This window comes from Pan troglodytes, chromosome 11, assembly GCF_028858775.2.
Source record: "Pan troglodytes isolate AG18354 chromosome 11, NHGRI_mPanTro3-v2.0_pri, whole genome shotgun sequence".
NCBI lineage: Eukaryota > Metazoa > Chordata > Mammalia > Primates > Hominidae > Pan > Pan troglodytes.
The window spans coordinates 81,974,437-81,991,380 of NC_072409.2; the positions used below are offsets into that span (position 1 = coordinate 81,974,437).

The 16,944-nt window shown below is 42.8% G+C and overlaps 1 protein-coding gene and 1 non-coding gene across 51 annotated transcripts in view; both read left to right on the plus strand.

The window, feature by feature from the left end:
- Positions 1-16,944, plus strand: part of UBAP2 (ubiquitin associated protein 2) — a 130,365-nt gene that overhangs the window by 24,581 nt on the left and 88,840 nt on the right. For 36 of the 50 annotated variants that reach the window (XM_063788672.1, XM_063788674.1, XM_063788664.1 and 33 more), the window contains one exon: positions 7,860-7,999. The exons of 8 other annotated variants lie outside the window; for them this stretch is intronic. In XM_063788672.1, the coding sequence (XP_063644742.1) occupies positions 7,901-7,999 (99 nt within the window). In that variant the 5' untranslated portion in view covers positions 7,860-7,900. Of the gene's footprint in view, positions 1-7,859; positions 8,000-13,301; positions 13,340-16,944 lie in introns of all 50 variants that reach the window. 6 more of the 50 variants (XM_063788681.1, XM_063788668.1, XM_063788667.1 and 3 more) reach the window with 1 other exon arrangement.
- Positions 6,729-6,790, plus strand: LOC112204451 (U7 small nuclear RNA). The gene has a single exon (XR_002938096.1). It is a non-coding gene; the product is annotated as a U7 small nuclear RNA (small nuclear RNA).

Below are 16,944 nucleotides of genomic sequence, written 5' to 3' on the forward strand. Positions count from 1 at the left end.
ACTTACGCTTTTACCTTGATTTAATGGATTCACAATTATCAGAAGTTTTTTTTTTTGGGGGAGACAGAGTCTTGCTCTGTCGCCCAGATTGGAGTGTAGTGGCATGATCTCGGTTCACTGCAACCTCCGCCTCTCGGGTTCAAGTGATTCTCCTGCCTTAGCCTCCCAAATAGCTGGGATTACAGGCTCACGCCACCACACCCAGCTAATTTTTGTAGTTTTAGTAGAGACAGGGTTTCGCCATGTTTGCCAGGCTGGTCTGGAACTCCTGACCGCAAGTGATCCACCTGCCTCAGCCTCCCAAAGTGCTGAGATGACAGGCATTAGCCACCGCGCCTGGCTTTATCAGAAGTTTTATGTAAAATTAATACGGGAAAATTTGTCTGTTGAATCATGCATCCTGTTAAAGTTATTTTCTGACCTGTTTTTCCAGAAGATTTCAGTCACATCCCCCATCCCCTGTGATTGTTCTGCGAAACCTGTTTCATCTCTGGAAATTTTTTTGCTGGACATCTTTAATATTAAGACTTTTTATGACTAGAGAATTAGGTATTATAACATTTCAGTGATAGTGTGGAGAGGCACAACTGACAGAAGACAAGTTAATCTGAATTTATTTAAGCATGCATTCTTGGATGTCCTGAGGCCCTTATAATTATTTTTATTTTTCAAAGAATGTATTTGCTATTTTTTTTTTTTTGAGACAGAGTTTTGCTGTTGTTTCCCAGGCTGGAGTGCAATGGCGCAATTTTGGCTCACCGCAACCTCTGCCTCCCGGGTTCAAGCGATTCTCCTGCCTCAGCCTCCTGAGTAGCTGGGATTATGGGCATGTGCCCCCACGCCCGGCTAATTTTGTATTTTTAGTAGAGATGGTCAGGCTGGTCTTGAACTCCCGACCTCAGGTGATCCAGCCGGCTCGGCCTCCCAAAATGCTGGGATTACAGGCGTGTGTCACCGCGCCCATCCTTGTATTTGCTATTTTTATTTTTATTTTTTTTTGAGACGGAGTCTTGCTCTGTCACCCGGACTGGAGTGCAATGGCGCCATCTCGGCTCCCTGCAGACTCCGCCTCCCAGGTTCAAGCGATTCTCCTGCGTCAGCCTCCTGGGTAGCTGGGACTACAGGCGCGTGCCACCATGCCCGGCTAATTTTTTTGTATTTTTAGTAGAGACGGGGTTTCACCTTATTAGCCAGGATGGCCTCGATCTCCTGACCTCGTGATCCACCTGCCTTGGCCTCCAAAGTGCTGGGATTACAGGCGTGAGCCACTGCACCCGGCCTGTATTTGCTATTTTTAAGCTAGAAGTCTTTGTAGTAACAATTTATGAATATATAACCCAGAGCAGTAAACCTTAATTAAGAGAAAAACTTTTTCCAAACAATAAAGTAAGCCATGTAGTTTTTATGTTTCACAAAGCAACTATTCTGGTTTAGCCATGCAACCGGGTCATTATTTATAGGCTAATTACATATTCATTATGGAATATTAAGAATTGATGATTGGAAGGAGATATAGTCTTAATGTTGATACTGTGAACATGGACCAGTAAAATTTTAATAGTTTGCATTATAACAAAGAGTTATGGTTTTCTTCCTTGACAAGTGAGGATTCATGTACATTATATCAAAATGTTTGGTTATAGTAGTGAGGCTATAAAGATTAAGTGATTTTTCTGTAAATCAAAAAATTAATGTACATTGAATATGGGTTAAGTATATTCCTTCTGTACATGCAGATTTTTATCACCAGATGGCACTCCTGTATGGAGAAAGTCTCATTTTGTTATTTCACCTAGATTATTTTCTTTCTTTTTTTTTTTTTTTGAGACAGTCTTGCTCTGTTTCCCTGGAGTGGAGTGGTGCGATCTCAGCTCACTGCAACCTCTGCCTCCTGGGTTCAAGCGATTCTTCTACCTCAGCCTCCCGAGTAGCTGGGACTACAGGCGCGTGCCACCATGCCTGGCTAACTTTTTGTATTTTTGGTAGAGACAGGGTTTCACTGTATTAGCCAGGATGGTCACCATCTCCTGACCTCGTGATCTGCCTGCCTCGGCCTCCCAAAGTGCTGGGATTACAGGCGTGAGCCACTGCACCCAGCCGATTATTTTCATAAATGGGGTCACTGAGAATAAACAGTGAGAAAAAGATCAGATAATCCAATCAACAGAACTGGAAATCTATGAGTAAACTACTCACTTCTTAAAAATGTTTTATGGTAGGAATACCACTCAACAAGTTAGCTTTTGATTAGATGCTTAATTCTGTTTTATTCTTTTCTTAAAATGTATTTATTTAAGGAGATAGGTGGCTGGGCATCATGGCTCACACCTGTAATCCCAGCACTTTGGAAGCTGAGGCTGGTGGATCACTTGAGGTCAGGAGTTCAAGACCAGCCTGGCCAACATGGTGAAACCCCATCTCTACTAAAAATACAAAAAAAATCGGCTGGGCACGGTGGCACATACCTATAGTCCCAGCTACTTGGGAGGCTGAGGTGGGAGAATCACTTGAACCTGGGAGGCAGAAGTTGCTGGGCCGAGATTGTGCCACTGCACTCCAGCCTGGGCAACAGAGCCAGACTGTGTCTTAAAAAAAAAAAAAAAAAAAAAAGGGTCTTGCTGTGTTGCCTAGCCTGGATTTGAACTGTGGGTTAAGTGATCTTCCTGCCTCAGCCTCCTGAATAGCTGGGACTACAGGTGCATGCCACCTTGCCCAGCTTGGATGCTTCACTTTAGATACTTAAGATGGAATTGCAGAGTATTAGTGCTGAAGGTGATTTTTTAATTTTTATTTTTTTAGATGGTGTCTCGCTCTTGTTGCCCAGGTTGGAGTGCAGTGGTGCAATCTCAGCTCACTGCAACCTCCTCCTCCTGGCTTCAAGCGATTCTCCTGCCTCAGCCTCCTAAGTAGTTGGGATTACAGAGGTGCGCCACCATGCCCGGCTAATTTTTGAATTTTTAATACAGGTAGGGTTTCACCATGTTGGCCAGGCTGGTCTTGAACTCCTGTCATCAGGTGATCTGTCTGCCTTGGCTTCCCAAAGTGTTGGGATTACAGGCGTGAGCTACGGTGCCTGGCCTGAAGGTGATTTTAAAAATAATCCAATGGGGCCGGGCACGGTGGCTCATGTCTGTAATTGCAGCACTTTGGGAGGTTGAGGCGGTTGGATCACCCAAGGTCCGGAGTTCGAAACCAGCCTGACCAACAAGTTGAGACCCCATCTCTACTAAAAATACAAAAATTAGTCGGGCGTGGTGGCAGGCGTCTGTAGTCCCAGCTGCTTGGGAGGCTGAGACAGGAGAATCGCCTGAACCCGGGAGACGGAGGTTGCAGTGAGCTGAGATCACATCACTGCACTCCAGCCTGGGTGATGGAGCGAGCCTCCGTCTCAAAAAAAAAAAAAAAAAAAAAATCAAATGGATTCTTTCTCAAATACAGATATGCCTTACATTTGTTTAAATGCATCACAGTTTTAAAACAGTGTGTTCGTATGCTTTTATTCATATCTGAGAGAATGCTTTAAAAATAAATGGAATCATGGCAAAACAATTAACCTTGTTCTCTATAATACAACCAAAATGATAAACCCAAACCAACAAAATTGTAAAGTTGTTAAACTGAAAAAGGATGCAAAATGTGTATTCATACTGACTGGAGAGGCAGATTCAAATGCAGTAAAAAGTTTTAAACCAGTGTATTGAGGCTGTGAGAAATTCTAGATAATTGGTTGTTATTATAATGTAAAAGGCAGTACAATAATATGTCTGTGGCCTTTAGCAAGCCAGTTAATGAAGCTGTTGAAAAAATAAGTTAATATTAGTGCAGCTAACACAGAAAAATGCTTGTCAGACCTTTTCTGGCTAAAATAGGTTTCAGGGACATAATTTTCTTTGGTACCTGAATTAGTATGATGAATTATGGTTAGTCTCCTCTATTTTATTTTATGATACACAGATCAAAAATATGTAGAAATGTTATAATGTCATTTTATTAATCTGAAATGTATAAGATTTACAAATAGTGGAATATCTTTCCACATCATGGGAATGCTTGCTTTTGGGTGTCTAAAACTGACTGTTCTAGAAAACAGAATTCCGGCCGGGTCCTGTAATCTCAGCACTTTGGGAGGCCGAGGCGGGTGGATCACGAGGTCAGGAGATCGCGACCATCCTGGCTAACACGGTGAAACCCCGTCTCTACTAAAAAAATACAAAAAAATTAGCTGGGCTTGGTGGCGGGTGCCTGTAGTCCCAGCTACTCTGGAGGCTGAGGCAGGAGAATGGCGTGAACCCAGGAAGCAGAGCTTGCGGTGAGCAGAGATCAAGCCACTGCACTCCAGCTTGGGCGACTGAGCCAGACTCTGTCTCAAAAAAAAAAAAAAAGGAAACAGAGTTCCATGTATTGTTAAAATCATTGGCTCTGGGCCGGCTCAGTGGCACACACCTGTAATCTCAGCACTTTGGGAGGCCAAGGCTGGTGGATCACCTGAGGCCACGAGTTTGAGACCAGCCTGACCAACGTGGCCAAACCTCATCTCTACTAAAAATACCAAAAATTAGCCGGGCATGGTGGCGCGTGCCTCTGGTCCCAGTTATTCGGGAGGCTGAGACAGGAGGATTGCTTGAACCCAGAAGGTGGAGGTTGCAGTGAGCCGAGATCGCACTATTCGTTGCACTCCAGCCTAGGTGATGGAGTGAGACTCTGTCTCAAAAAAAAAAAATCATTGGCTCTGCATTGTTATCATTGGAGATGATAGTTCTATGTGTTATTGCGCTGAAGACCTTCCAGTGGGACAGATGTGGAGATGGAAGACGGTAGTATTGATGATCCTGACCCTGTGTAGGCCTAGACTAATGTGTGTGTTTATCTCTTAGTGTTTTTTTTTTTTTTTTTTTTTTAAATAATGGAGTCTCCCTCTGTCACCCAAGCTGGAGTGCAGTGGGCTCACTGCAACCTCCGCCTCCCAGGTTCAAGCAATTATCCTGCTTCAGCCTCCCTAGTAGCTGGGATTACAGGCGTCTGCCACCATGCCTGGCTAATTTTTGTATTTTTAGTAGAGATGGGGTTTCACCATGTTGGTCAGGCTGGTCTCGAACTCCTGACCTCGTGATCTGCCTGCCTCAGCCTCCCAAAGTGTTAGGATTACAGATATGAGCCACCGCGACCAGCTGCACATTTGTTTTTGTTTTGTTTGTTCTAGGAGCTTCGTAAGAGTGGAATTGTTTGCATAAACAGTTTGTTTCTGATTGATGGGTATATTTCCTCTGTGGAGAATTCCATTTTGGAAATTTAACTTTTAAGGCATTGCTACATGTTTTTCTGTGCGTGTGTGTGTGTGTGTGCGTGTGTGTGTGTGTAGTAAAATGTACATAACATAAAGTTTATTGTAACCATTGTTACATATACAGTTCTCTGACATTAAGTACATTTACATTGTCGTGCAACCACCACTGCCGTCCATCTTCCGAACCTTTGTATCCTCCCATACAGAAACTCCATACCTGTGATACAGTAACTCCCCATTCTTCCCCTACCCCCAGCCTCTGGTAACTACCATTCTACTTGTTTCTATGAATTTGACTTTTCTAAGTAACTTGTATAAGTAGAGTCATATAGTATTTGTCTGTTTTTTTTTACCCCTTGCTCTGAGAGTTTTGCTCTGTCGCCCAGGCTGGAGTGCAGTGACACTACCTTGGCTCACTGCAACCTCCGCCTCTTGGGTTCAAGCAATTCTCCTGCTTCAGCTTCCTGAGTTGCTGGGATTACAGGTGTGCGCCACCATGCCTGGCTAATTTTTGTATTTTTAGTAGAGACGGGGTTTCACCATGTTGGCCAGGCTGGTCTTTAACTCCTGACCTTGTAATCAATCTACCTGCCTCCTCCTCCCAAAGTACTGGGATTACAGGTGTGAGCCACTGCACCCTAGCCTTATTTGTCCTTTTTTGACTGGCTTATTTCACTTAGCATAATGTCTTTGAGGTGCATCCATGTGGTAGCATGTGTTAGAGTATCTTCCCTTCTTAAGGCTGAATAATTTTCCATTGTGTATATATGTCACATTTTGCTTATCCATTCATCTATTGATGGACACTTGGGTATCTTCCACTTTTTGGCTATTATGAATAATGGTGCTTTTTAATTAATTAATTAATTTTTTATTTTTAAATTTTATTTATTTATTTATTTTGAGACGGAGTCTTGCTCTGTCGCCCAGGCTGGAGCGCAGTGGCACGATCTCAGCTCACTGCAAGCTCCACCTCCCGGGTTCACGCCATTCTCCTGCCTCAGCCTCCTGAGTAGCTGGGACTACAGTCGCCCGCCACTATGCCTGGCTAATTTTTTGTATTTTTAGTAGAGACGGGGTTTCACTGTGTTAGCCAGGATGGTCTCGATCTCCTGACCTTGTGGTCCTCCCGCCTTGGCCTCCCAAAGTGCTGGGATTACAGGCGTGAGTGACCGTGCCCGGCCAATAATGGCACTTTTAACATGGAAGTACAAGCATCTCTTTGAGACTCTGCTTTGAGATTTGTTTTTGGTGCCTACCCAGAATTGGAATTGCTGGATCATATGGTAATTTAGTTTTTGATTTTTTTTTTTTAAGGAACCACCATTCTTTTAATGATGGTTGTACCACTTTAAATTCCCATCAGCAGTGCACAAGGGTTCTAGTTTTTGTACATCCTCACCGATGCTTTCTGTGTTTTTAAAATTAAACAAAAAAACAATTATAGTGTTACAGCTCTTTTAGAATTTGTCTAGCAGGTTTTCTGGTCTTTATCGGAAAATTCCCGGCTCTTCTGTCTTAAAAAAAAAAAAAATTGTAATCGCTATCCCTAAAGGGTAGGAAGTAGGAATCTTATGGTTATAATTTTTTTTTTTTTTTTTAATTGAGGTGGAGTTGATCTTACAGTGTTGTCTAGGCTGGTCTCAAACTCTTGGGCTCAAGCAGTCTTCCCATCTTAGCCTCAAAATAGCTGGGATTGCAGGTGCATGCCACCGTGCCCAGCTTAGAATCATGTTTTGATGACATACTTAATTATGTGCTTGACACTTAGTAGCTAGTCAATAAATGTTTGTTCAACAAATCAAAGAAAATTATATGCACAATTTTTTTTTTTTTTTGAGACGGAGTCTTGCTCTGTCGCCAAGGCTGGAGTACAGTGACGCGATCTCGGCTGACTGCAACCTCTGCCTCTCGGGTTCACGCCATTCTGCTGCCTCAGCCTCCTAAGTAGCTGGGACTACAGATGCCTGCCACCATGCCCGGCTAACTTTTTTGTATTTTTAGTAGAGACGGGGTTTCATTGTGTTAGCCAGCATGGTCTCGATCTCCTGACCTCATGATCCACCTGCCTCGGCCTCGTGAATTGCTGGGATTACAGGCGTGAGCCACCGCACCCGGCCACACAATTGTTTCTTTAAGATTTATTATTTACAGCTGACTTTTGCTTTTAGGCATAGCCTGTTTCTTGACACATTTTAAATTGGGCTATTGGCAGGTAAAATCTTGGCTGGGTGCAATGTTGTTTTGGGGTTCAAATAGCAAGTGCAAGTAGTAAGAGGCAGATAGCACTTCATGTACAATGACTACATGTAGTGATAAAATAGTTGCTGGTTAAAATTGGTGGTACTTGAGATTTTTGTTTAGAATTGCTAAGCTCGTAAACCATAGACTTAGATTGCAGTAGTCGAATTGGTTTAACAGATACCAGCAAAATGTAAAATCCTCAAGGGCTACTTCTTGAGAATTTGTATTCCAGAGAGCTTTTATCTTTTATTGTAAGTGTCCTTGTTTTCTCTGAAGTACATGCTTATCTTTTACTATGATTGTTTTGCTTACCATCCCTACTTTCTTGCAGATTTTCTATTTTGTACATACATTATTTTGTATATACTGTATATGATGACTTCAGTGAGCAGTGACCATTGTCGAGGTGCTCGGGAAAAACCACAGATTTCAGCAGCACAATCAATGCAACCACAGAAACAAGTGGTACAGGTAAGTTTTTGTGGAACTCTTTTTTTTTTTTTCCTTTTTTTTCTTTTATTATTATACTTGAAGTTTTAGGGTATGTGGAACTCTTGTTTGCCTTGTTTAGAATTAAGGAAATTAAGGGAGAGCATATGATTTAATGTTTTCCTTTGTAGGAAACTTTAGGATTTTGGACCCTGTGTTTAAACAGTAGGTGATGGCCGGGTGCGGTGGCTCACGCCTGTAATCCCAGCACTTTGGGAGGCCGAGGTGGGTGGATCACTTGAGGTCAGGAGTTTGAGACTAGCCTGGCCAACATTGTGAAACCCCGCCTCTATTAAGAAAATACAAAAATTAGCTGGGCGTGGTGGTGTGCGCCTGTAATCCTAGCTTCTCGGGAGGCTAAGGCAGGAGAATCGCTTGAACTCAGGAGGCAGAGGTTGCAGTGAGCCCAGATCACGCCACTGCCTTCCAGCCTGGGTGACAAAGCGAGACTCCTTCCTAAAAAAAAAATAAAATAAATAAAAAATAAAAAGTAGGTAATGAAGAATAGTAAGGAAAGAGGTATTGTACTTGATTCAGGTACAATTGGATGTTGTTCCATGAGAACTCTTTAATGCTAACCTTTTCCAGGTACCTCTTAGCTATTAGGCTGCCACTGCCACCACCACCACCACCACCACCGCCACCACCGCTGCTGCCTCCTCCTCTTCCTCCTCCTCCTCCTCCTCCTTCTCTTCCTCCTCTTCCTCCCCTTCCTCCCCTTCCTCTTCCTCCTCCTCTTCCTCCTACTCCTCCTCTTCCTCCTATTCCTCCTCCTCTCCCCTTTCACCTTGCTCTGCTTCCCTTCCTCCTCCTTCCCCGCTGCTTTGTCATCATCTCCTCTCCCTTTTCTCCCTTCTATTAATTTAAGTGTGTCCTTGGAATGAAATATGAAAATCCAAGGTAGATGGAGAACTAATAGTCTGAAGTAGTAAAATACCTGAATTACAATAGACTTTAAAAAGCTGCCTTTGCTGGGCATAGTGGCTCATGTCTGTAATCTCAACACTTTGGGAGGCTGAGGCAAAAGGGTTGCTTGAGCCCAGGAATTAAGAGCAGGCTGGGCAACATAGCGAGGACCTTGTCTCTACAAAAAGTTTAAAAAGTAGCTGGGCATGATGGCTTCCATTTGTAGTCCCAGGTACTTAGGCAGCTGAGGTGGGAGGATCACTTATGATGATGCTACTGCACTCCAGCCTGGGTGACAGAGTGAGACCTTGGCTCAACAAAAAAGCAAAAACCTGCCTTTTCTTCAAAGCACAAGGAAGAGTGCTTGAATCTTAGAATGGCTTTTAATGATCAAGATCCACTTGAGGCTGGGTGCAGTGGCTCATGCCTGTAATTCCAGCACTTTGGGAGGCCGAGGTGGACAGATCACCTGAGATCAGGAGTTCGAGACCAGGCTGGCCAACATGGTGAAACCCTGTCTCTACTAAAAAAAAAAATACGAAAATTAGCCAGGCATGGTAGTGGGTGCCTGTAATGGCAGTTAGTCGGGAGGCTGAGGCAGGGAGAATTGCTTGAACCTGGGAGGCAGAGGTTGCAGTGAGCCAAGATCACACCACTGCATTCAAGCCTGGGCAACAGAGCGAGACTCTGTCTCAAAAAAACAAAGACCCATTTGAATAAAATTTTTAATGTTAAATACTCCCTCCTCCTCAATTTGGTTATATTATTATTTTAAGTGAAGTGAGATAAGTGCTAAGCACAGTACCTGGTGCAAAATTAAGCATTATATACATGTTATTGACTAGATTGGCAAACCCTTTTTCACAGGGAATATGCAAGTAAGTAAACTATATCCAGTTTGTCTTACTTGCAGATTGATTTGACTATACTTTGATAGTTAATTAAAAGTGCTTCTTAAAATCACTCATTTATACCCAAGTGCCCTGTTGATGTTAGGGGACATAGTGAGGAGATTTAAGTGTTGCGTTACATTTTTCAGTATAAAGTTAGTGTAGTATTCTGCTGGTATTAACAGACAGATATCTCTGCTACTCAGTGCTTGATCCTAAATACACTTACTCTGATAGGAATTTATTCACGAACTGATCTAGTCCAGTGATGGAAAAATTTGGAGGTTTTAGGCTAGGTCCTCCTTTTATAGTTGAATTTACTTAGGAAAAAGTTTGCTTAATGAATGGTCTTTTTTTTTTTTTTTTTTTTTGAGACGGAGTCTGTCGCCCAGACTGGAGTGCAGTGGCCAATCTCGGCTCACTCCAACCTCCACTTCCCGGGTTCAAGTGATTCTCTTGCCTCAGCCTTCCAAGTAGCTGGGACTACAGGCAGGCAACATCATGCCTGCCTAATTTTTTTTTTGTTTCTTCGAGATGGAGTCTCCTTCTGTCGCCCAGGCTGGAGTGCAATGGTGCCATCTCAGTTCACAGCAACCTCCGCCTCCTGGGTTCAAGCGATTCTCCTGCCTCAGCCTCTCAAGTAGCTGGGATTACAGGTGCCTGCCTCCACCTCCAGTTAATTTTTGTATTTTTAGTAGAGACAGGGTTTCACCATGTTGCCCAGCCTGGTCTCCAACACCTGAGCCCAAGTGACTGCCCCCTTAGCCTTCAAAGGTGCTGTGATTATAGGCGTGAGCCACCGTACCTGACCTTTTTTTTTTTTTTTTTTGAGACAGTCTCGCTCTGTAGCCCAGTCTAGAGTGCAGTTACTCTATCTTGGCTCATTGTAACCTCCGCCTCTGGGGTTCAGGCGATTCTCCTGTCTTATCCTCCCCAGCAGCTGGGATTACAGGCGTGAGCCACCATGCCCGGCTAACTTTTTTGCATTTTTAGTAGAGATGAAGTTTCACCATGTTGGCCAGGCTGGTCTCAAACTCCTGACCTCAAGTGATCTGTCCCCCCCTTGGTCTCCCAAGGTGTTGGGATTACAGGCGTGAGCCACTGCACCTGGCCCTTTTAAATTTTTTTCTTTTAAACACTAGTATGCATTAGGAAAATTATTGATGTTTATTTATTCATTAATCCTATTCTGGGAAGTATTTGCTAAGAAAGTAATCTTAAATTGGTGTCATAAAAAGTGGCTTTATTTGGTAATTTTTTTCTTTCTTTTTTTTTTTGAGATGGAGCCTCGCTCTGTCGCCCAGGCTGGAGTGCAGTGGCACGTTCTCAGCTCATTGCAACCTCTGCCTCCTGGGTCCAAGCGATTCTCCTGCCTCAGCCTCCGGAGTAGCTGGGATTGCAGGCACGTATCACCATGCCTGGCTAATTTTTGTATTTTTGGTAGAGACGGGGTTTCGCCGTGTTGGCCAGGCTGGTTTCAAACTTCTGACCTCAGGTGATCCGCCCACCTTGGCCTCCCAAAGTGCTGGGATTAAAGGCATGAGTTACCACGCCCTGCCGGTAAGATGTTAATTACTGAATTTTAAATGTCCAGTGTTATGTTAGAGGTGTTCTGAGATAACCTATTCAGGTTGCATGATGAAAGAGAGTTTTTTATTTTTTGAGACGGAGTTTTGCTCTTGTTGTCCAGGCTGGAGTGCAATGGTGCGATGTCAGCTCACTGCAACCTCTGCCTCCACCTCGCCTGGCTAATTTTTTGTATGTTTGGTAGAGACGGGGTTTCACCATGTTGGTCAGGCTGGTCTTGAATTCCTGACTTCAGGTGATCCACCCAGCTCCGCCTCCCAAAGTGCTGGGATTACAGGCGTGAGTCACTGCACCAGGTGGTGAGAGTTCTTTTGAATCCGTATAAACCAGGATTTTTGTCCTGGGTCTAGCACTTAGTAATTAGATGAGTTACTTAAATCTCCTTTAACCTCATTTTTTTTTTTTTTTTGAGCTAGAGTCTCACTCTGTTGCCCAGGCTGCTGTGCAGTGGCTTGATCTCGGCTAACGGCAACTGTGCCTCCTGGGTTCAAGTGATTCTCCTGCCTCAGCCTCCAGAGTAGCTGGGACTACACTTGTACATCACCACACCCAGCTAATTTTAGTAGTTTTAGTAGAGAGGGGTTTCACCATGTTGGCCAGGTTAGTCAGTTTTGAATTCCTGACCTCAGGTGATCTGCCCACCTCAGCTTCTCAAACTGCCCAGATTATAGGTGTGAGCCCCTGGGCCTGACCGTGAACCTCAATTAAAAAAAAAAAAAAAACATTGTGAGATTTACAGAAAAGTTGCAATGGGAATATGAATAATTACTGAATATCCTTTTTTCAGATTCCCCGGATTTTAACATTTCGGTCACATCTACTTTATCCTGTTCTCTTCCTTTCCCTACAGTTTATTCCCAGAAACGTTTGACAAGTAGTTGTGAATAAGGTTCTTCTTCACTTAATACCTCAGTGTTTTTTAAAAAACAAGGATCTTTTTACATAATTACAGTACAATTATAAAAAATCAGAACATCTACAGACCATACTTATATTTTTTCAATGGTCCTCATAATGCCTTTTTTTTTTTTTTTTGAGACACAGTTTTACTTTGATGCCCAGGCTGTAGTGCAGTGGTGCGATCTCAGCTCACTGCAACCTCCGCCTCCTGGGTTCAAATGATTTTCCTGCCTCAGCCTCCCGAGTAGCTGGGATTATAGGCATGCGCCACCATGCCTGGCAAATTTTTATATTTTCAGTAGAAACGAGGTTTCGCCATGTTGGCCAGGCTGGTCTCGAACTCCTGACCTTAGGTGATCCGCCTGCCTTGACCTCCCAAATTGCTGGGTTTACAAGCATGAGCCACTGGGCCCAGCTGTAATGTCTTTTTTAGCTAATTAGATTGTGGAATATACATTGTATTCAGATGTCAACTCTCTTGTGAATTTATGTGAAAATTCCACAAAATTATGTGAACATTCCACAATTATGAAGTGATAATAAGAATATTTGAAAATTATGATATAAAATGTCTTAGAAAAGGTATACTTCCTGATCAACTGAAAAAAATATGTAAAGTTAATGCAAAACTGTTGAACATTAATGAGAACAGGCTTAGTAGACTGTTAATGTTTATCTTTGGTGGTGGGCATAAATAATCCTACTTTATTATTATTTCCAATTTTTTTCTGGGTGACAGCTCTAATTTAAAAAAATTTGGATTCATTTGAAAAATTCCACATTTTCCACTGTGAAAGCAGCTTAGTTCGTAATAAGCCATATGAATGGATAAGAGATCCAGAGGAAGAGCTGTAGTGATGCTACTTTTCTTGGCAAGATATTTTTCAACTTGAGATGTGACCTAGTGTATGTCACTAATGTTTATTGCAGGGGAGGGTGCACTGACCTTGTTTAACTTAAGAATTACCAGTTGATCCTGATTTTTCCTCTTTTTTCCCAAGCTGTACCGACCTCTTGACACTTCCTAGAGCTCAGCCTGGTAACTTCCCTATTATACTCTTATGTTTGGTGCTTTGTTTATCAAATATTTATTGAATTGTTTATCAAAGAAAATTATTTTTTTCTTGACTCAGGGTATTTTATAAAGTTAAAAAAATACTTAAAGTTCTCATTAAAATTTATTTTCATAAATATGCTAGCACTAGTGTTACTATATTGTTATTGTTAAATGACTATTATGTGTATTGGCTATGCTTTCAGAAGTAGTCTGTCTATCCCTTTTATGAATAAAAAAGATGTTACTGAAGAGAAATACAGTATTTGTGTCATATAATACTTAAGCTGAAAAAGCTAAGTCTGAATAAATCAGTCATTGGCATTTACCTTACATATGGCAATGAATAGTGACTTTATAGTTGGAAATGTATGGGTGAAGCAGTATCAGAATGATAATGTAGAAACATATATAAGCCCCAGACTGCCCCCTACAGCAAAATGCGATTATTAGTAACTATTCTGCTTGAAATATTTGGTGAGATTCTTTCACCCATCAAGTGCTTGTTTGTTAATATTTTAATCGGGTCGGTGTTTCTTTGGTTTTGTAAATTGTGCACGTTTACAAAGCACTGGCTGTTCTCAGGCAGTTTTCAAGTTTAAATATTCTTGCCTTTAGAGTCATTATTTGTTCCTGGTTCCCCCACTCTGCCATTACTTTTTCATACTTTTTCCACAAAGATTTCAGCCATACTCCCTGACTTTGGTTTATCTTCTACTCTGACATATCTGCATGAAGTAGTTTCTGTCTGAAATGTCTTGAAACCAGGGATGTTCTTATAATAATACTTACTGTGCAGTGAGTGGATAGCCACAAGTAATCCATAATTTTACTTTAAAAAAAAAAAATTTGTTGTAGCTCCTGTTTAACACATCTACCACCCCAAGCCGCCGCCTCTACTCCTTTTCTGTCTGCCAAAATCCCTCCCCACAATGCTTTATTATGAAAATGGTCACAGATGAAGAAAAGTTGAGAGTTGTACAGTCAATATCCATATGTTCTATTACCTTTTTGCTCTATTTGTTTTATCACATCTGTTTAGCCAGCCATTATTTTATCTAAGTTTTTAATGCTTTTCAAAGTGAATTAAATGATTAATGGTACTCTTAATCACTTCAGAATGGATGTCATTGACTAGGGTGTATTATTTGTTTATTGTCTTTTTTTTTTTTTTTTTTTTATATGAGGCAGAGTTTCTGCCCTTGTTGCCCAGGCTGGAGTGCAGTGGCGCGATCTGGGCTCACTGCAACCTCCATCTCCCAGGTTCAAGTGATTTTCCCACCTCAGCCTCCTGAGTAGCTGGGATTACAGGCACCCGCCATCATGTCTGGCTAATTTTTCTATTTTTAGTTGAGACGGGGTTTCACCATGTTGGCCAGGATGGTCTCAAACTCCTGACCTCAGGTGATCTGCCCACCTTGACCTCCCAAAGTGCTGGGATTACAGGTGTGAGCCACTGTGTCTGGCTGTTTTTTTTTTTTTTTTTTTTTAATAGACAGGACCTCGGGCTGGGCGTGGTGGCTCATGCCTGTAATCCCAGCACTTTGGGAGGCCAAGGCAGGTAGATCACCTGAGGTCAGGAGTTTGAGACCAGCCTGACCAAGATGGAGAAACTCCGTCTCTACTAAACATACAGAATTAGCCAAGCATGGTGGCACATGCCTGTAATCCCAGCTACTTGGGAGGCCGAAGCAGGAGAATCTCTTGAACCCAGGAGGCGGAGGTTGCGATGAGCAGAGATCCCACCATTGTACTCCAGCCTGCACAACAAGAGCGAAACTCTGTCTCAAAAAAAAAAAAAAAAAAAAGGAAATATAAGTCATTTATTTTTCATTTGTTACATGGAATATTTACATAGATTGTTTCCTGCTGGGCGTGGTGGCTTACTCCAGTAGTCCCAGCAGAGGTGGGAGGATCGCTTGAGTCCAGGAGTTCGAGACCAGCCTGAGTAACATAGTGAGACCTGTCTCTACAAAAGTTACAAACTTCTTATACTGTATGGTAGGATAAGTGCTTGAATCTATTGGCTTACCAATTAATAAAAAAACATTTTGAACCGGGACATGGTGGCTAACACCTGTAATCTCAACACTTTGGGAGGCTGAGGTGGGAGGATTGTTTGAGCTCTGGAGTTCAAGACCATCCTGGGCCAAGTAGCGAGACCCTGTCTCCATAAAAAATATTTTTTAAAAAATTTATAAGAAAGAAACCTTTTTGGCCAGGTGTGGTGGCTTGCGTCTGTAATCCCAGCACTTTGGGAGGCTGAGACGGGTGGATCACCTGAGGCCAGGGGTTCGAGACCAGCCTGGCCAACATTACAAAACCCCATCTCTACTAAAAATAGAAAAATTAGCTGGCCGTGGTCGTGCGTACCTGTAATCCCAGCTACTTGAAGGGTGAGGCACAAGAATCACTTGAACCCAGGAGGCAGAGGTTGCAGTGAGCCGAGATTGTGCCACTGTGCTCCAGCGTGGGCGACAGAGCAAGATTCTGTCTCAAAAACAAAACAAAACAAAAAAAAAAACACCACTTTTTTAGGGAAAAATTATTTTGGAATAATTTTAAGAGTTGTAAAAAAGTTGCAAAGAACGATAGAGATATTGATATATTCACCCAGCTATCCTAAATGTTAACTTTTTTTTTTGAGACAGTCTCGCTGTGTCGCCAGGCTGGAGTGCAGTGGCGTGACCTTGGCTCACTGCAACCTCTGCCTTGTGGGTTCAAGCCATTCTCCTGCCTCAGCCTCCAAAGTAGTTGGGACTACAGGCACACACCACTGTGCTCAGCTAATTTTTGTTTTTTCAGTAGAGACGGGGTTTCACCATGTTGGCCAGGATGGTCTCGATTTCTTGACCTTGTGATCCGCCTGCCTCAGCCTACCAAAATGCTGGGATTACAGGCAGGAGCCACTGCGCCTGGTCAGCTTTTTACATAAAGGATTGCCTAACCTTTTCTGTAAAGTGTTAGATAGTATATATCTTACGCTTTGCAGTCCAGACACAATCTCTGTTGCATTTTTATTTTATTACATTTTTGAGAAGGGGTCTCATGTTGGCCAGGCTGGTCTGGAACTCCTGACCTCAGGTGATCCGTCTGCCTCAGCCTCCCAAAGTGCTGAGATTACAGGCCTGAGCTACTGCACCCAGCTGATGACAGAGTTTTTGACTTCTTTTGTGTTATGTCTTATTGCTTCCACACACCGTCCTGGTTCAAAGGGAACCAGAAGGTGGTAGAATTAGATTATCCCCAAATTACTCATTTTCTGTGTCCCACTTTTTTTTTTTTTTTTTTTTGAGACGGAGTTTCGCTCTTGTTGCCCACGCTGCAGTGCAATGGCGCGATCTTAGCTCACCGCAACCTTCGCCTCTTGGGTTCAAGCAGTTTTCCTGTCTCAGCCTCCCAAGTAACTGGGATTACAGGCATGCACCACCATGCCCGGCCCGGCTAATTTTGTATTTGTATGTGTATTTTTGTTTTTTGAGACGAGTCTCACTCTGTCGCCATGCTGGAGTGCAGTGGCGCGATCTCGGCTCACTACAACCTTTGCCTCCCAGGTTCAAGCGATTCTCCTGCCTCAGCCTCTGGCCCTC